The 21,580-nt window shown below is 32.6% G+C and overlaps 1 protein-coding gene across 2 annotated transcripts in view; it reads right to left on the reverse strand.

Annotated features, from left to right (window-relative positions):
* LOC114335322 (putative phosphoenolpyruvate synthase) overlaps positions 1–21,580 on the reverse strand; it is a 153,531-nt gene that overhangs the window by 126,697 nt on the left and 5,254 nt on the right. The window contains exons 1-5 of one of the 2 annotated variants that reach the window (XM_028285545.2): positions 13,811–13,998; positions 9,893–10,020; positions 4,679–4,817; positions 2,911–3,082; positions 1,558–1,668 (exon numbers count right to left, since the gene is read on the reverse strand). In XM_028285545.2, the coding sequence (XP_028141346.1) occupies positions 1,558–1,668; positions 2,911–3,082; positions 4,679–4,817; positions 9,893–10,020; positions 13,811–13,919 (659 nt within the window). In that variant the 5' untranslated portion in view covers positions 13,920–13,998. Of the gene's footprint in view, positions 1–1,557; positions 1,669–2,910; positions 3,083–4,678; positions 4,818–9,892; positions 10,021–13,810; positions 13,999–21,580 lie in introns of those variants that run through there. The other variant, XM_028285546.2, reaches the window with a different exon arrangement.

Below are 21,580 nucleotides of genomic sequence, written 5' to 3' on the forward strand. Positions count from 1 at the left end.
ACGTAATTTATTTTTTTTTCATTTTTTGGTTAAAATTGCGATTTTGACAATGTTTCCTCACATAAAATTCAAAATAAACCTCATTTTCATTTTCAGCACCATCCAAAACATAAAGTAATACTAAAATTCACCGCCCATGGTCAGTATCTCGAAAAATAAGCGTTATTTTGGGTATGTATAACATCTATATTAAAAGTTGCACCATTTTTTTTCTACAAAACATTTGTAGCTAAAACTTTCCAGAAAACTTCTTTGTTATCTATGTTTCTACATAAATGTGATTAATAAGATAAATTTCAAATGTCGTCACTCAACTTTTGCTATTAAACTTTCCAATTCACGAAACTGCGTATTGTAGATACTTTAAAAAACTCATAACTGTTACTAGAATAAGCTTGAAACAGATAACTTTGTCTTCAGAAAAGTAAGCAATATATACTGTACAAACTTTAGACAAAAATATTAAAATGGACCAGAGTTGTATCGAATTAAACGCAAAAAAAAACGTGATTTAATTTTTTTATTTTTAGGGTAAAATTGCGATTTTGACAATATTTCCCAATTTAAAATTTAAAATAAATTTCATTTTTGTTTTCCACACCGTCAAAAGCATAATGTAAGACAAAAATTAGCCATTCACCACCCATGGTCAGTATCTCAAAAATAAGCGTTATTTTGGGGATTTTTAATGTCGGTATTAAAAGTTGCACTATTTTTTTTCTATAAAACATTTTGATCTAAAACTTTTTAGAAATCTTCTTTGTACTCTATATTTTAACATAAACGTGATTAAAAAACTAAATAAAATCTGCACCTTTTATTTTAAAAAATTCGTAACCTTTATCAAAATAAGACTGAAAACTTGAAACAGGTACCGTTGTCTTCAGAAATGTTAGAACTATATACTGTAAGAATTTCAGAAAAATATTAAAATGGAACAGAGTTGTAGCGAGTTAAACGCAGAAAAACGTGATTTCATTTTTTTTATTTTTAGGGTAAAATTGCGATTTTGACCATGTTCCCAAACATAAAATTCAAAATAAACCTCATATCCGTTTTCAGCACCATTAAAGACATACAGTATGAGTAAAACTGGTCATTCACCTCTCCGTGGTCAGTACCTGGTCATTTTGGGGGTGCCTGCCGCTCGCCTAATATTTTTTATAACAAGAGAGTTTTTATAAAAACAAAAACTATCCCTGTTTCTGACACAAGAAAGGCATACTTCATACCGTTATACCTATTCCCGTAGATTGCCTTATCTCAGTAACAACAACAAAATAGTAGGTAATCTGAGTCGAATGTCCTTAATTTGTCAAATCAGTTTCTAGAACTTCAGCAATTTCCCTTGTGAAACCAGGCTTTATCCAGAATTTTTTGAAAAGAAATATGATTAGATGATAGTTTCAACGATAAAGTAAAGATGGTGATGGTGATATCCAACCTCCGATTGGGAAACTGCACTTCATGAAGAAGATTTGAGTAGGTATGTTTGTCATGTTAATCTTACCCACTTAATTTAGCTTTATTTATGATTAGAGTACTAATGATACTCACATATTATTTCTCCATGATCCATCCCGCCAATGATCACTGGCAACGGCTTTAGCAAATAATGCAGTATCGATATCTTGTGGAAAGAAATGAGGTGAACAAATGGCAGTATAACTGAAACGAACATAATAAAGTTGACAGCTTATCGACAGTCGAATTTGTTTCAGTTCGTCCAGAGATCGTCATATACAGGGTGTTTGGTAAAGAATAGGCCATAGCTTAACCTTAGATTCCTGAGGTTAAAATAGGTCGATTTAAACTAACTTACCTCAGTACAAAAGTTGTTCATAACCGAAATACAGGGTGTCGAAGTTAAACTTTTATTTTATTTATTCTTGAATATTTCCTAACAGGCATGGGATAATAACACGAAATTTGGTACACGGGGGTTTTTTGGACGAGAAATCTAAATTCACCACCAAAAATGATGTATTACCCAGAGGGCGCCACATACGCCTTTCAGCGCTCATTTAATATGTTCAATTTTTTTTATTACCCACTCTATATACTTTTTGAATCAAAACTTTTATTCTCTTAACATTTTTACTTAAAAAAGGTATACTACATTTATCTCGCAAAACTAAACCGTTTTCGAGATAAACGCATTTTAAATCTGCGAGGCAACATAATTTTTTGCATAATATCATTGTAGTTACACCCGAAAACTAACTTAAAACCATAAAAATTTCCAAAAATGTATCGCAAATTTCTTCAAATGGAATTTGCGATGCAATGACATAAATATGAGAACTGGCACAATTATTATGGTTTTAAGTTATTTTTCTTGTGTAACTACAATGATATGCAAAAAATCATGTTGTATCGCAGACTTAAAATGCGTTTATCTCGAAAACAGTTGAGTTTAGCGAGATGAATGTAGTAGATCTTTTTTAAGTAAAAATATTAAGGGAATAAAAATTTTGATTCAAAAATTATGTAGAGTAAGGGATAAAAAAATTGAACGTATTAAATGAGCGCTGAAATACGTATGTGGCGCCCTCTGGGTAATAAATCATTTTGGTGGTGAATTTAGATTTCTTGTCTCAAAAACCCCCGTGTACCAAATTTCGTGCTGTTATCCCATGCCTGACAGGAAATATTCAAGAGTAAATAAAATAAAAGTTTAACTTTGACAGTATTTCGGTTATTATCAACTTACGTACTAAGGTGAGTTAGTTTAAATCGACCTATATTAAGCTCAGAAATCTAAGGTTATCTATGGCCCATTCTTTACCAAACACCCTGCATACACTCTCTGGACGAACTGAAATATAAGATGTCTCTTGATATCGTTTTGCAGCAAAATTATTATTTTACTTATCAATAGTGTTTGATTAGACTACAAAGGATATTTACATAAAGTTAAACTGAATATGTTCAACTTTTTCAAAATCTGTGCACGACTGATTCTTGAGAAGCCCATTAAAAGTTATTCTAAGTTTTCTGAGCGGTTCCAAAATTTCCACATTTAAACCAGCTATTTTCCAAGCGTATTTAGATATAGTAGTTTGAATACCTCCTTTTTCTCCTAAAAATAAAGAATTACTATTAATAATAATGCAAACATTTAATATTTAAGACGGTATTAAGTGCTATGAAATCATAGCACTAATAATCCAGTCTAGTTAATGAAGACAGTACAATAACAACAAAGGCCACTAAAATAACAAACGTGAAAGTGGTTCAAACACTTCAAAAAGTAAAGAAAGGAAAAGCAGCTGGACCAAAGGATATTTCTGGCAAAGAGCGGAGAGCATTAAGAGACACAGTTAGCCAATAGGTTTATTTAATAGAATAATTATGGAAGTTGAACAAATTTCAAATGAATGGAGAAGTAGTAGATATCTGTTTAAAACAAAGGCGATATACAACAAGGTATAATAAACTACAGGGCCATAAAACCATTTAGTCACACCATGAAAATATGAGAGTTTCTAATAATTGATAGAAGGATACGTGAAGAAAAGAAAGAGATACAATTTTAATTATAAGCCAGTTGATGGAAAAATACAGGAATAAAGAAACAAATGCGCACACGGTATTCATTGATCTTGAGGAAGCATATGATAGAGTTCCTCGAGAGATTCTGTGGTGAGAACTAAATAAGAAAGGAATCCCCGGTGAATATGTAAATATTTTGAGAAACATATAACATAGTTATGTGATGGAGTAACGACTAGTGTTACATATTAAGTTACGTGTTAAGTTGCTAGTGTTAAGATAAATTCCATGTGAAAGTAGGATTACACCAAGACTTTGTACTTAGTTCTTATTTATTCTCATTAGTTTTGTATCAGATAACAGCGAAACTATTATAATATAGGGTAATATTCCTTGATATCCTTAATGTATGCTGATCATCTAGTGTTAGGAGAAAATAGTGAAAGCGGGTTAGAACAAAAACTGGAACCGTGGCGACAAGCTCTTGAGGCAAAAGTTGTAAAACTTAGTAGGATAAAAACAGAGTATTTGGAATGTTCATTTAAAGATGGAGTTACTTTGGATGGTAAAAGATTGTGGAAATGAAAACTTATAGTTTTAAGTACTAAGGATCGGTATCACAAACTAATGGAGAAATAAATGAAGATACATGCAGTAGCATTAGAGTTAGATGGATGAAGTGAAAGGAAGCAAGTGGTGTGTTGTATGGCAGAAAAATTTCAATGAATCTAAAGGGAAAATTTTAGGATCAGCTATGATGTACGCAACTGAATTTTGGGTAATTAAAAAGAAAGAGGAACATTGAATACATGTGACGGAAATGAGAATGCTTAGTATATTAGAGAAGTCTATAGGTGGCACCCAATAATGCCAAAGTGAGAGAACAGGTTAAGATGGTTTGGTTATGTTCAACGTCGAGATATTACCTAATCATCTAATACGAAGCATTGCTGATTTGCATGTTCTTGGAAGGAGTAGGAGAGGAAGACTGGGAGGAGACGTTTGGACAGGATATCTCGATAAATGAGATTAACATTGGTATGTTAACCATCATAACCCATCATAGAAACTTAGGGAGGGAAGACGATTCCGCATATGGATAAAGGCAAAGATAATGGTGATTATGATGGTATAATTTATATAAAATAATTTTCAATATCAAAATAACTACACACTTATTTACCTGGTAAAACATAAATATTGCCATCTTGTAGTCGCAAATGTAAACTTGCTTCTGCTATTTTATCTATTCCAATTTCAAGTCTGAATGTTAATGAATTTCCTTTTTCGTCTAAACCATAGAAGGTTTGCGTATCTATCCACTAAAAATAATTGTAATTATAAAAACTAAGCATTATAATCATGACGCAAAATAAGTAAAAAAATAATCGAATGAGTTTACACACACTACGAGACAATAAGTACTTATACCTTTTTGTTTATGTATTACCGGATGTATGGATTTTAATGTTATTTATAAATAATCTAAAACATCTATTGCATTATTAATATTTATATTTTATAAACGCTACATATGCCAGTTTAATTTTGAATTGAATCTAATTTTTATAACAAGACCTCCAACAAATTACTTCAGGGATAATCTTAGACATAGGAATTGCCAATTTACACTGCCAAATCAAATATGATCAGAAGACAAGGATATCATATTCTGCTAATATAAAAATGTACACTATGTTCCATTAAAAATTAAGCTTGTGGGCTATGCTAGGCTTGCGTGAGTAATCCTGTACATTTAAATTTATGTCTAAAAAACGCATATTGAAAAAGGGTGTTTCACTGGAAAACGGAAATAGTTGAATAGTAAATAGAGATCACTAAGGCGGTTCTAGATATAACACAGTTATTGCCTTCCGATTTTTATAACCGAGTTATAAGGTGTTTTATCGATTTTGCCCATTTCCTTCTGGATCCATAATTTTAGAACCACCCTGTATATTTTTTGATATTTGATACACATATATCTCACTTAGAACTTAAACTAACCAACTATTAATCAAAATAAAAATCCAGGTCCGATTTAACAAAAAATATAAACTCATTGTGACCTTGAAACAATACATTGTACATCGAAATTTTAAAAATCCGTTTGCATATTTGAATAGAGCACAAACAACTAAGTTCAGTGGTTCGCTTCAACATTTTGGCAAAACAATTTAATTACTTCAATTTTGAAATTATATTGAAATTTAAGAACTCTGAGATTAAAAAGCATTATTTATTTTTGTTTAATTTTTTTACGTTTTATTTAATTTTTTGTAATTTTATTTGATTTTATTAATTTTATTTGGTTGTATTTAATTTTATTCAGTTTTATTTATTTTTATTTAATTTTTTAAATTTAATTAGGTTATTTTATGTAATTTTAGAGTCTCTAAAATCCTAATAGCTATGATGATTGCCGATCTTCGTTGCGGAGATGGCACTTAAAGAAGAAGATACAATTTTATTTAATTTTATTAACTTTCATATAATGTTATTTAATTTTACTGAATGTTTTAAGTTATATTTAATTTTATTTAGTTTTATTTAATTTTTATTAATTTTCATTAATTTCATTTAATTTTGTTTAATTTTATACAACTTTGTTTAAATTTGTTTTAATTTAGTTGGAATTAATTTTAATTTAATTTAATTTTATTTAATCAACACCTATAAGGTTGAAACCACCTCGAACACAGTCAATAATATCAAATTCGGGATCCATACTTAGTTTTACCATAAAAAAACGTGTCGCACTATTTCTTTGAAAACATTGGGTAAATCGCCCCTATTGGGTTGAAACCACCCCGAAGCCAGCCAATAATTTAAAATCGAGATTTATACCTGAATTGAAACACCCTGAAATCAGTCGAACATTAGATAATTCGAGATCTGTACTTAGTTTACTAAGGGCCGGTACAAGGTAAGGTACTAAGGGCCCTAACAAAGTTAAAATAAGTGTATTAATATGTATATTTGGTATACCGCAAGATTAAAACTCGCGTCACGATTTTTGCATGACGCCAAATACGATTTGAGTCACGTCATAATTATATTCCGAGTGATAAGAACTTATACACTTCAAAAAGTCGGGTTGAGACTGTTATCTAAAGAGCAAGTTCGAAACTTGATGCCATGGCAGACGTTACGCACTGTATATGTTATAGTCAAAGGCCGAATTTCAGGCACTCCTAGGTTTGACTAGGCAATCCTCAGGACTGACTGACGGTCTTAGTCAAAGCCCGAAATAAATTACAGTTTCGGCCTTTGACTAGTCAAACCTAGAAGAGACTAAATCGGTCACGCAAAGGTCGAAATTTAATTTTATGAAATCGGGGTTTGACTAGTCAAACCCCGATCAGCTATTAAAATGTCGTAATTTGTTAGATTAGGTTTAATAATACGTTATTTTTTAATTTTAATGTTTATCATTTTTATATTGTCGTAATTAAAATAAAAAAATAGTTCAAAATGAATAACCATTTTCAATTTCGTTGCAACACCAAACTACAGTCGCATTATTACCATGTTACCAGAGAAGGTTTCCATTGTTTTCAGTCTGGTAGGATGTAGAATAACATTTTTGGATGTTGTTTTATGTGCTATTAGATTGAAAACGTAGTTAAAAAAATAGTGTTTATTCTCACATGTTGAGGCATTAAGGCATTTAGAGTTGCACAATACGTTAGACCTTTATACTTATATAATTTTGAAGAGCATTTCTTATTGCAGTAGCATTTTATAAAGCCTTGTTCTCCAAATTTAGGATCTTTTATGCTAATTTCTCTTAGAGACAGCTTAACGTCTGAAACATCGTCGAAATTAATAAAATTATCTTTGCATTCTCCTATTTGATTTCTTGAAATAAGTCTGTCTATTGTTTCGTATCTCGTATCAACTCTGGGACCGTGCAAGTTCGGAAAAGCGACACCTGGTTTCTTCGCTCTGCACTTTTATTCGCACTTTTAATTATATTGGCCCATCATATGGTCCTGGTTGCTGGATAATTGTCAAGGCCATAGTCCAAAAAAAATAATAAGAAGAAAAAATAAGATTCAGGTTATGTTATTAAAACGTAAACAATTGTATGTAGTAAATAAAATTAGTTATTAAAATGCAGTAATGCAAGCAAAATACAATTAATTACATTTACCTTTATATAATAATTGCATATCATATCAATATTGTGGAACAATATATAATTTTTCTTCTTCATTGACAGTAGATAAGAAATGTACGTCAATTTGACAATTTCAATTGACAATGAATTATTTAAGAAAGTTACAATATTTCTCCGTTATTCTCGCACGATCGTTTCTCGTATCGCCTCCAAGTACTTGCACACCGCGAATATAAACCGTCAATTAATTTTATGAATTCGGAGTTTGACTAGTCAAACCCCGATCAGCTAATAAAATGTCGTAATTTGTTAGATCAGGTTTAATAAAACGTCATTTTTTAATTTAAATGTTTATTATTTTTATATTGTCTTCATTAAAAGAATACTTTGTGTTTATTTTCACATGATGAGGCATTATGGCATTTAGTGTTGCCCAATACGTTAGACCTTTTACACTTTCATAATTTTGAAGAACGTTTCTTATTGAAGTAGCATTTTATAAAGCCTTGTCCTCCAAATTTAGAATATTTTGTACTAATTTCTCTTAGAGACAGTTTAACGTCTGGAACATCTTCGAAGTTAAGAAAATTCTCTTGCATTCTCCTATTTGATTTCTTGAAAAAGTGTGTTTATTGTCTCGTATTTCATGCCAACTCTATATAAACCGTCAATTGTTCTATCTTGTATAATACCCAAAATATTTCGAGCATCTCCTTTGGCTCTATCAAAGCTGGGGATAGGTATTGTTACAGTTTTTCCGATCGAAATTGGAGGTTTATGGTTTGTTGTACTTGCCACAAAGAGAGCTCATACATGCATAATTTGTAATCAGTTGGTATATGTTGTGTGTTCTGGTTCTGACAGCACACTTGGTGCATACTATGAACATTTTGAAAGAAAAGTTACATGCATGCGTTATGCACAGACAGAAGCGATTAAAAGAAATAATGGAAAGGTGATTAAAGGTCTTCATGCTCAGGCTAATGCTATAAAACAATTAAGTAAGTGAAAAAAAATTCCTCCAATTTCGATCGGAAAAACTTAACAAAACCTATCCCCAGCTAGGTACCCCGTCAAAATAGCCCCGACAAAAAAGCTCCCTTCAGAATTCATCATGAAATCATTCCTTAAAAATACATTTTTTCGGAAATGGTAATTATCCTCAATTCAGATGTTTATCTTAACCACATTAAATAAAAATGGTCTTTTCAGAGAACTCGAGTCCTGTCTTCCCTGCCTCTTGGAATTTTGAACATTTAAGTTAAGCGAAAATCAATGTTTATTTATGATATAAACATTTTTTTCTGTTTTTGGGCAATATTAAAATGCATTTTAAATTAAATAAATTAAATACATTCTTCCTGTTTGTCAAATAATTTAAATTAAAAAAAAGTTTTTGGACACCTTGTATAAATAATTATGTAATTGTTTATAAGAGGCTGTTTTAGCCGGGGCTGTTTTGACCGGGGCTATTTTGTGTGCGATCTATTTTGTCGGGGCTATTTTGTTTGCGGGCTATTTTGTCGAGGCTATTTTGTGTTCGGGCTATTTTGACGGGGCTTTTTTGACGGGGCTGTTTTGACCGGGTTATTTTGACGGGTCACGCCCCAGCTATGATACAGCCAAAGGAGATGCTCGAAATATTTTGGGTATCATACAAGATAAAACAATTCACGGGCTATATATAGTTGGTACGAAATATGGAAGAATAAACACACTTTTTTCAAGAAATCAAATTAAGAGAATGCAACGCGAATTTTTTTCTTAATTTCAAAGATGTTCCAGGCATTAAGCTGTCTCTAAGAGAAATTAGTACAAAAGATTCTAAATTTGGAGGACAAGGCTTTGTAAAATGCTAATGCAATAAGAAATGTTTTTCAAAATTATGTAAGTGTAAAAGGTCTAACGTATTTTGCAACTCTAACTGCCATAGTGCCTCAACATGTGAGAATAAACACAATTGTTTTATTTTAATTATGACAATATAAAAAATAATAAACATTTAAATTAAAAATGACGTTTTATTAAACCTAGTCTAACAAATTACGACATTTTAATAGTTGATCGATGTTTGACTAGTCAAACCCCGATTTCATAAAATTAAATTTCGACCTTTGCCTGACCAACTTAGTCTCTCCTAGGTTTGACTAGTCAAAGGCCGAAACTGTAATTTATTTCGGGTTTTGACTAAGACCGTCAGTCAGACCTGAGGATTGCCTAGTCAAACCTAGGAGTGCCTGAAATTCGGGCTTTGACTATAACATATATACAAACCTTTGCTGTGGGTGCAAATATTTCTGTTTCTATCCGGTTTCCTATTTTTTCTAGTCGTTTCCTGTATTTTTCTTGATATTTTTTTACCTCTTTCTTTGCTACTATCAATTTAACAAGGTAGAACCAATCTGAAATAAATAAAAATTAAGCAAACTTTTAAATAAAGTTCATTCATTTGATAAAACAGAAAACTAAACAAGTGAAAATTATTTATTACGAAATATTACCAAATCTTATTATAAAAGACCAAATTACCATTATCTCTACCGCAAATTATGCTGGCAAAGTCTAGGCATATTTTTATAACAATAAAATTAATAAAAATAAATTTAAGTAGGTACGTGGTCGTTTAATTTCAATTGAATTTGTACAGTTACTCATCCTGTACATTTTGTGTGTAAAACATAAAGGCAAAAGTAATAACGAATAGTTCACAAAGTTTTTAACAGGAGAGAAAAAATCTATAGATTTTATACTGCAGTAAATATATTCTGGCAGCTTCGATTTTGTTCGTTTTATAAAGTTCGTGTTTAGTTAGGGCATTGAAAATATTGTTTTTTATCATGGAACGACGTAATTTAACTGTGGATGAGGTGAACCGGGCTGTAGGCCCTGTAACATGCGCCAAACTAATGTAGCTGAGCGCATGGGAATCTACCAAACTGTTACAAGACAATTGTGGCGGCGTCTTTGTGACAATGGAAGTACAGGCGAACGTCATCTAGGACCTTAGCGCGCTACAACTGCGGCTCAAGACCGATTTTTATTGTTAACCTCTAGAAGACAACGATCAATTACAGCACCTGAATTGGTTAGCGACTTTCAGCGGGCACACGAGGTAACCATAGGCCATGATACTACAAGAAATATTTTCCATGAAGCCAATCTCCACAGTCGGAGGCCATTGAGATGTCCACCTATCTCCAGAGGCAATCACGTTGTAAGATTAGGGTGGTGTCAAGAATATCAAAATTGGGATGCAAATAATTGGGTTATAGTTTTATTCTACGACGAATCTAGATTTGGACTACATCCAGATTCTCGACGACTAAGAGGGTAGAGACGATCTGGAAATGTAGAACGCTTAAAGCATGTCCAGAACGTTTACATTTACAGAGGTGGTACAGTAATGGTATGGAGTGGAATAATATTCGGTGGAAGAACGTACCTCGTTTTTCCAGACCACATCCTTACTGCTCAGCAGTACCTCGACACCATTCTACAACCTATCGCTCGCCCGTTTGCTAATGCGGTTAGTCAAAACTTCCACCTCATGTCTTATAATGCTCGTCCACATGTCGCACGCGCAGTGACATACTAGATTACCAACGACGGTATTGATGTATTGCCTTGGCCAGCACAATCCCCCGACCTGAATCCCACCGACCATGTAATGGACAAATAAAAAGAGAGCATATGAAAATGGACAAATAGAAAAAATTAAGAAAATTTCAAAAACAACGAAATTAGAGGGGCTTACGAATACCTAAAAAAGATAAAAAGTGAGTATAAACCTCAAACAAGTCTATGTAAAGATGAAAGTGGGCAAATAATCAGTGACCAACAGAAAGTCACAGAAACCTGGAAGCATTATTTTCAGACCCTACTTGGAACACAAGTAGACATGGAAGATGAAATGGGTATGATCTACGTAGAAGAGAATGGAGTAGAAGCTGCAACCATAGAGGAAGTTCTCGAAGCCATTTAGGCCCAGAAAAACAATAAAGCTCCGGGAGTTGACGAAATACCAGCAGATCTATATAAGGTAGGTGGCAACCACCTAACAAGTCACATCCACTCGCTCATCAAAGACATATGGCAAGAAGAGAAAATACCCGACGACTGGAAGAAAAGTATAGTATGCCCGATCTATAAAAAATGAGACAAACTCCAGTGCAAAAACTATCGTGGAATCTCTCTACTATGTACATGTACAGCATAATAAGTCCTCACGTATATTATAAACCAGCGGCTCCAACCATTAGCAGAAAATATTATTGAAGAGTATCAGACGGGCTTCCGAAGGGGAAGATCGACACTGGATCAAATATTTACAGTCAAACAGATCTTGAGCAAATCATGGAAACACGATATTGATGTTCACAACGTGTTTGTAGACTTCAAACAGACATACGACTCAGTCAAAAGGAACAAACTATACTATATATTAGCTGAATTGGCAATATTACACAAGCTAATAAGACTCATTAAAGCCACAATGGATGAAACTCAGACATGTGTACGAATACAAAACCACCGGACAGACTTTTTCAAAATTTTGCAGGGACTAAAGCAGGGAGATGGGCTGGCCCCAACATTGTTTAACCTGGCACCGGAGTATGCGGTTAGGCAAATGCAAACTAAACGAGGAAATCTACTGACCAACCGAACGGTTCAACTGGCCGCTTATGCCGATGATATTAATATTATGAGTAGAATATCAACAGGAGCACAGGAAACATATACAGAGTTAAAAACACAAACAAAAATGCTAGGTCTAGAAATTAACACAGAAAAAACAAAAATAATGACTCAGACGAGAAGAAATACAGTCCCACAAAACATTATACATGAAGATGAATTGAAATTGAACGTGTTTTTTGAACGAATATTGTTTTTGATGGTATAAACGTCACTGTCAGTGTCGAATTACCGACGCACTGTTGCCTCACTTTTGAAAGTTCGCAGAACTTTCGCAATCTTGGACCGCGTTTGTTGCTACCTGTTGATCGCTACTATGTGCTCTTAAATATTAAAAACGAGGAATAAAACAAATTAAAACAAAATAAATAAAAACAAAAACTCCTTCCCCCACTTTTTTGAGTATTTTCAACGAAAATACTCAAATATTAGTCAGAAATGGCAACTATCAAAATATTTATAAAACTGAGTATCAGCAGTGTCAAAACGAATGCCAAACCTGATGAATTAATGGCGAGGACATCCAATACTACAATGATATGTAGTCACGACCAATGAGGGCGCGTTTTGCGCCCTCAATTTTTAATCGTCTTTAGGGGCCAAACGAAAGACAAAAAAACTTTTTTTTTCTTTGATATATTATGTTTTAAATTACGTTCTGTTGTCATTTATAGCATTTTTTTCGAATTTAAAATTTGATGTAAGTTCCCTATTGTTGTACCCAGTACTTTTAAACTATTTGACATATCCTTGTCATCTTACTAAATTATGTTAAATAATCGTTTTTGGATACTACCAGAGGCGTACGACAGGGGAAAGTCAATGGTTGACCCTTCCCAAATTCTACGCCACTGACGGAATTGCTATTTTAATGATATTTTTCTATTCTCCAATACTCTCTACGTAAATAATATACTCTTCAATCGTAACGATAACCTTATTAGTTTTTGAGATATTTGAAGTTAAAAATGAAGAGGCAAAATAGGTACATTAATCAAAATAACTGTGCCGTTTAAGTTTAAACTTCAAATATCTTGAAAACTAATAACTGTATCGTTACGAACAAAGAGCATATTATTTACGTAAAAAGTATTGGAGCATCGAAATATTTGGCTAAAATATCAATTCCGCCAGTAGCGTAGAGTTTAGGAAGGGTCAACCATTCACTGCCCCCTGTCATACGCCTCTGGTAGTAGTCTCAAACGTTTATTTATCATAATTTAGTAGGGTGTATAATACCTATACTTTCTGCCAAGTATGGGAATGATATATCGAATAGTTTTAAAGGAGGTACAGGGTACAAATAATTTTAAAATTTTTAAATAAAACTCCCTGTAACACAGTAAGTACCCACATTTTATTTAAGCGACTAGCGTTAAATCTTAACATTTTGAGGTCTAGAATCTACATCTTAGAGATTGGAAATAATGAATATGTGTATAAATATGTATATCTGTATAAATAAATAAATATATTGTAAAGTATCGTGATACTTACCTCTTCCACTGTAAACACTACTTTTATGTTTTCTAACAAATAAAAAATACACCATAAATGGAAAGGAAAGCAAACTTAAATAATAAATAAAATTATACAATATATCCATTTTTAAACTGTTAAAATATGATCCGTTAGACACAACAGATACCAGCCATAACACCACAACACACACAACAACGATATTCGAAAGTTCAAGTACTTCAAGTCAAAAAATTGGTTATCGTAAAATATAAAACTATATTTGAATGATATATTCAGGATATAATGATAAATCTGCGATTAGGATTGAAGGTCAAATTAATATGCACCTTCAAGAGCGATATACGCGACCTCAGATATTATACAGGGTGTCCCATTACGAATGGGATATATTATTATAATAATTGTAAATTTTCAACTTTAACATAAGATACAAAAAATACAAAAAGGTCGGAAACTAAAATTCAGATTATTATCCTCTGCGCTTTTTAAGATGTAAATATAAAGCAGAACAAAGTGATGAATTAGTCGACAAGAGAATCTATAATTGCATTCACGACTTGTAGTTCACCATGATAACAATTTTTAGTGAACTAGTTCCTTTATACCCATAAAAGTGAATAAAAATAAACTAAAAGTAAAAGATGATTGAGATCTGATTTTAGAATAAGGCTTCCACAATATGTGCTTATGCGCATTTCGATTTTATAAATCTCCTGGAAGTGGTATCGGGGGTAACTTTAAAATATTAAATGGAAACCCCCAGTTTTTATTGCAAATTTGGATTCTTAGCGTAAAAGTGCGCAACTTTTATTCGAGACATTTTTTCGAATTGTGGATACATGGATCTATAATCGGAAAAGACAATTTATCGTGATACCATAAGTAAATTATAGAAAAAGTCTAATATATCGAGAAATACACTGCCAAATGAAAAATTAAAAAACACGTGTTTAATATTTTCAAAAACCTATCTAATGACACCAAACACGAACCCCCAGTCCACCACGGTGGTGAAGTGGGGGTAACTCTAAAATCTTAAATAGAACCCCACTTTTTGTTACAGATTTGGATTCCTCATGAAAAAATAAGTAACATTTATTTGAAACATTTTTAGAATTGTCGATAAATGGCGCAAATAAATCATATTTTTTCGATTATAGCGCCATCTATCAACAATTCTAAAAAATGTTTCGAATAAATGTTATTCTGTTTTTCATGAGGAACCCAAATCTGCAATAAAAATTAGGGGTTCCTATTTAAGATTTTAAAGTTACCCCCCACCCCACATCCAGGGGTGAATTTCTCCAGAGATGAGGGTGTTTTTCAGTTAGAAGTGAATATCGAGATATTAGACCATTTCTAATTTACCTATGGTATCCCGATAAATTGGGATATCGTGTTTTTCCAATTATAGCGCCATCTATACACAATTCTAAAAATGTTTCGAATAAAAATTACATACTTTTACGTAAGGAATCCAAAAAAAAATAATTAAAACGGGGTTTCCATTTAAGATTTTAAAGTTACCCACCGACCCACCTCCTGAGGGTGGAGTGGGGGGTTGTGTTTAGTATCATTCTATAGATTTTTGAAAATTATTGAACACGTATGATTCAGTTTTTCGATTCATTTGGTTTTTCGATGTTCATTTCGCGAAATATTTCTGCTACTTTTGGTACACCCTGTATAATAATAATATGGAAAAAGAGTGGAGGCGTTTCAAAATTTGAATGTACTTAAAATGAAAGATATCCACTTTTCAAGATGAAAATTTGTTATAATTTTATACGTTTCTAAGGAGTAGCTACATAATACACTTAAATATGAAAATATAAAAAAAATTAGGGCACTCGTGGGAGTGCAGACAGAAGTGAAAACTTCTTATAGTATGTTGTTCTGAAGCTATTGTCTTGTGGCATTTTTATAATTAATTACACACTTTTAATGGGAAATAAGCCACAATTTTACCAAAAAAATGATTTTATTAATGTTTCGAAGCCCAAATCGGGTTTCGTTGTCAAAATACAAAATACTACTAAAATAAACAAAAATGTTGTTGCTAAGTAAAAAAATTCTTCTAATAATTTATTTAATCTGGCTCATTTATATTGGCAATTCAGACGTATATTATACATTTTAAAGTAGAAGACTTTAAAATGATATCGCCAATATTTATGAGTTGCGTTCCTGGGACGACTTTACTAAAAGATAGTTCATTCGATTACATGAAATCAATTCCAACTCAAGAATATCCGTCACAAAAAATCATAGCATGTGATCTGTTTTTAAAAAGACAACCAAATGCAACGATGACAGTAAAATTGTAAGATGTAAGACCAAATACTTACGACGTCGGGATAGTATCACGAGGTTTTTTCCTGGTTTTCCCTCGTGATTTACTATGGAATCTCTAACGCGAGAATTTTACTGTCATCGTTGCACTTGGTTGTCTTTTTAAAGACAGATCACATGCTATGATTTTTTTTGTGACGGATATTCTTGAGTTGGGATTGAGTTCATGTAATCGAATGAACTATCTTTTAGTAAAGTCGTCCCAGGAACGCAACTCATAAATATTGGCGATATCATTTTAAAGTCTTCTACTTTAAAATGTATAATATACGTCTGAATTGCCAATATAAATGAGCCAGATTAAATAAATTATTAGAAGAATTTTTTTACTTAGCAACAACATTTTTGTTTATTTTAGTAGTATTTTGTATTTTGACAACGAAACCCGATTTGGGGTTCGAAACGTTAATAAAATCATTTTTTTGGTAAAATTGTGGCTTATTTCCCATTAAAAGTAATTTCTTATAGTATATCAATTACGAGCTCAATGCTTTTTCCCCATCCAAAAAGAAGTGATACCTATACCTATACATATTATATACGCGTTGCGTACGTCCTATGGTATTATTTATGTATACATACACATAATATAAATATAAGTATAGGTACAAAATTTATTTCGGCGAGGTGATGACGGTCGCAAATTCAATACTTTTTCCCTATATAAAAAGTGCACAACGTCCCAAAAAAAGATTTCACTTCAAAAATTTATTTCGTCGAAGTGATGACGGTCGCTAATTTAATACTTTTTCCCCATCCAAAAAGTGCACAACGTCCCTAAAGAAGTTTTCACTTCAAAAAATATATTTCGCCGAAGCGATGACGGTCGCCAATTTAATACTTTTTCCCCATCCAAAAAGTGCACAACGTCCCTGAAGAAGTTTGCACTTCAAAAATTTATTTCGTCGAAGCGATGACGGTTGCTAATTTAACTTTTTACCCATCCAGAAAGTGCACAAGGTCCCTAAAGAAGTTTTCTTTAATACTTTTTCCCCTTCCAAAAAGTGCAGAACGTCCCTAAAGTTCTGGCACATACGCACTCTTTTGTCGAAATTTTCTATGATCATTTTCCATAAATGTGGCTGAATTTCATTGATGCAGCATTGAATTTTCTCCTTCAACGCACAGGTAGTTGTACGTTTGTTGGCATAGTATAGACATTTGACTCCCAATAACCCGATAAAGAAAATGGTGTTAAATGACACGATTTAGTGAAACGAGAGAGTACATCACCAGGAAATATTTCATGCAGAATTGTTTCACTTGGACAAAGAAGTGAGAAATCAAGAACAAAAAGCAAATAGACTGGCAGGATACCTTAATAACACTAGGTATATGGTGAAACCGACATATATTAACCCTGAGATGAAGTCAAGAATTTATAAAGCCAGTGTAAGACCAATAATGACATATGCATCAGAAACAAGACCCGATACAGCCACAATACAAAACTACTGAAAATGGAAGATATAAGAGTACTGAGAATAATTACAGGAAATACGCTGAGAGATCGAAAGAGGAGTGAAGACATTAGAAGACAATGTAACATATAGGTACTGTATAAACGAATGAACATTAAACAGAAAAAAAGAATGGAATAACCACATCAGCAGAATATGGGAGGCACGTGTGGTCAAAATAGCAAGAGATAAATCACCAATCGGTAGAAGAAGTATCGGCCGACCGCGCAAAAGATGGAGTGACAACCTTCCATAGAGGTATATCAATATCAATCAGCCAAAGAGGTATTAATTGCTTATAAAGAGGAATAAGAAGAAGAACGATTGTTTCAAGGATTGGCTGTATGGTATGTAGCATCGTCTTGTTGAACTAAGGTATCTGAAAGTAATATCGCCAAGCTAAGGTTTAGAATTTTTTGTTGGATAGTGGATCATATTAAAAAAGATGTCACAACTTGAGCTATTCAATGAACTACTTGAAATTACGTAGAATCCACTAAAATAATAATTTGGATATTTTTACATATTTACTGGACAATTTAAAAAAAAAGTCATCTTTGGCGATATTTCCAACCCTTGTTGGCAATATCCCCAACCTATTATATCGAATGCAATACGGTCTAACAATTGAACATTATACTTCAAAATAATAATATAAGCTGAAAAATAACAATAAGTAAGTATATAAGAACAATAACATTTTTGTACCATAATCTGAAGTGGTTAGCATATCTGAAAATAAAGTGTCATGTTTTTCTTCATCTGATGTTTCCATCTCACTTACCTCTATATCATCAGTATCACTGTTGCTTGCCGATGACTCTACGGTAGAGCGCTTTTTAATTTTTTCAACCTTCGACGTATCTGGAGAAGGTTGCCAAGGCAACCAAAACTCCAAGAAGGGATGGTAACGCCAAGGCGTTATTACCATCCATTGGACTTGGCGATATTACCGACATGCACATAAATTGTTTGTAATTTGGTTTTCGAAGATAAGCCAAACTATCTTAAAAATCTGAATGCATCATTTTAATCCTTAGGAAACAAAGTACAAATCACTGAAATCAAATATTACTCATCAATAATGCCGCTCCAATCTAGGGCCCCCGTAAGGGTTATTGGCGCCTGTGTGCAAAAAAGAATTTTGGCGCCCCTTAAGGCAATTTGGATCATGTTTTTATTTATTTTTCTGAAGGTAGGTAGGCAGGTAGGCGCTTGAAATAAAGCAAAAAACCGAAATTTATAGACCATTCACTCAAGGTAAAATATTGCAAAACCTCCGAATTTTAAAGAACCGCTTGGATTGCCATGAAATTTGGCATACAAATAGCTAACATGTGAACGAAAAAAGTGATATTGTGCCTATGTGTGCTTTTGCCCTGGATGTGAATTTCACCCATTCTCGGGGATGAAAAACATTCGTTAAAAAAAGTCCGTAATTGGACAAAATGACTAATTTTAAGCAACTTTTGATCTATACATTTTTCACTAAGTCAATGCTTTTCGAGTTACGTTGCACGTTTTTGGACGGTTTTTCACAAATAACTTAAAAAGTAAGTATTTTATCGAATAAACATTCTTAGCAAAAATATAGCTTATAAAGAAGTGAAAAAAATTGTGTATATATGAAGTTCGTAGACCCATTGGAAGCAGTGTTATAGCTAATGAAAAGTAGGTTCTGATTCGTCAAATTCCAAATCGAATATTTCAACCAATGTGAAATAACCAAAAAATCAAGCACTTATCGGGGAACACTCATAAATTTTCTTAAAGTGTTTAAAAGAAGCTTTATTTATGTTTTTTTTTAGTGTGTAAGATTAAAATTAAGTAAGTTACGCTCAAAATTTTTACCTCGGGTTTTGGCGCCCTAAAGGATGGCGCCCGTGTGCATTGCACACTTTGCACATATGGTAGCGGGGGCCCTGCTCCAATCTAATAAACACAAAAGATATAAAATTATAAACGGTACTCCTTCTACACCGAACACTGATACTCAACTGTCATAAACACCGCTGGCGAATCTAAGGTCATCGCCATCGCAAACATAATCACGTGATTTATAATACTATGAGGAACATATCCATGTTGCCATTTATTATTTAGCAAACGTAACTTTCTGAGAAATCACGAGTTGGCGATATTACCAAGCTGGCGTTATTACCTGCACATACCTTATATGACATGTCGTCTACATCAGCGGTTCTCAATCTTTTTGTGTCATGTACCACCAAATACTTTTTATTATTTTTGGTACCACCTAACTGAAATACATATCTAACAAGGTAATCTAATTAACTATAATAGTGCTGCTGATTTTGGTTGTTTTTGCGTTTTGTGTACCACCTCAAAAAATGAAATGTACCACCAGTGGTACATGTACCACAGATTGAGAACCGCTGGTCTACATCAATATCATCCAATTTAGGTAGAGAGAACTCTATTACCGTGTTGCGATGTAGAGTAGCAATAAAGTGTAAAAAAATTAATCGGAGTAATAAAAAAATATGGAAAAAATATTTTTATACTCCATTTGAAAATTAGTAATAGCATAGTGTTTTAATGACAGAGCTCATTTACTGTGCTGTCATGCATTCCCAGATCGAGTATAATGTTCAATTTTAACTCTTTGTATATAAGTCATATCATAAGCAACAACTAACATGAGTATTTTTTGTAGAAACGGAAACGATAAAATTTTCAGTTTTTTGTATGCCATTCTTAATAGGACATCTTATATAATACGTTAAAATGATGTTCACGTTGATATCAAATATGGTTTACAAAATGAATGTTTTTCTACCGTTATAAATAGCTATATATAAATACCGTTATAAATAACTCCTACAGGATATGGAATTTCAATTTTATCACATAAGGTTGATTGTCCTTAACATAGTGTTTATCGCAATATTATTATTATTTATATTACTTATTTATTTTACATTATATTTTTTTATCTACTAATTTGAATTAGAAGTTTTTTAATTGCTCACCATTTTAATTGAAAATATGTTTATTTCGACGTTTCGATTTTAACTCCATTCTCAAAATATTAATTAAATTATCTTGTTGCTTGGTAATAAGTAAAAAAAAATTTAAAGCATTCATGGGAGTGCCGACAGAAGTGAAAACTTCTTATAGTATATAAATTGCGAGCTCAATGCTTTTTCCCCATTCAAAAAGAAGTACTATACCTATATTATATGCGCGTTTCGTACGTTCCCTACATTAGGTATACATACACATCATACTATAAATAAGAAGAAAATATATAGCGCATCCTAAAGGGAGAGTGAGTCGTGACGCAACTGGAGAACGGCACGTTCGTAATGGTTCGTAACGTCCGATTAGTTTGAATCGTTCGCGGTTGTAAGATAAGTGTATTTGTTTTATATTTTATCTTTGTAAAAGTGAGATGTCTTTTATTAAAAAATAACACAAAAAAGTAGTTTATATATTATTTTGCTAATTGAATAATTTCGTGACAGAATGCATACAAATCCCATTTAACTTTAACAAGAAATCAAATTCAAATTGGTCTCCAGTTACGTCATCATGCGCGAACTTGGACGTATTTGGGCCAAGGGAAGATACTATCTGGTTATTTTTAGTATCATGTACATACACATAATATATAAACGTACGAAATTTAGTTCGGCAAAGTGATGACAGTCGCAAACTCAATACATTTTTCCCATCTAAAAAGTGCACAACGTTCCTCAAGAAATTTTCATTTCAAAAATTTATTTCGCCGAAGGGATGACGGTCACTAATTAAACACTTTTCCCCCATCTAAAAAGTGTAAAACGTCCCTAAAAAAGTTTCGCTTCAAAAATTTATTTCGTCGAAGCAATGACGGTCGCTAATTCAATATTTTTCTCTATCTAAAAAGGGCACAACGTCCCTAAGGAAGTTTTTACTTCAAAAATTTATTTCGTTGAAGCAATGACGGTCGCTAATTTAATACTTTTTC

Source organism: Diabrotica virgifera, chromosome 4, assembly GCF_917563875.1.
Source record: "Diabrotica virgifera virgifera chromosome 4, PGI_DIABVI_V3a".
NCBI classification, from domain to species: Eukaryota; Metazoa; Arthropoda; class Insecta; order Coleoptera; family Chrysomelidae; genus Diabrotica; species Diabrotica virgifera.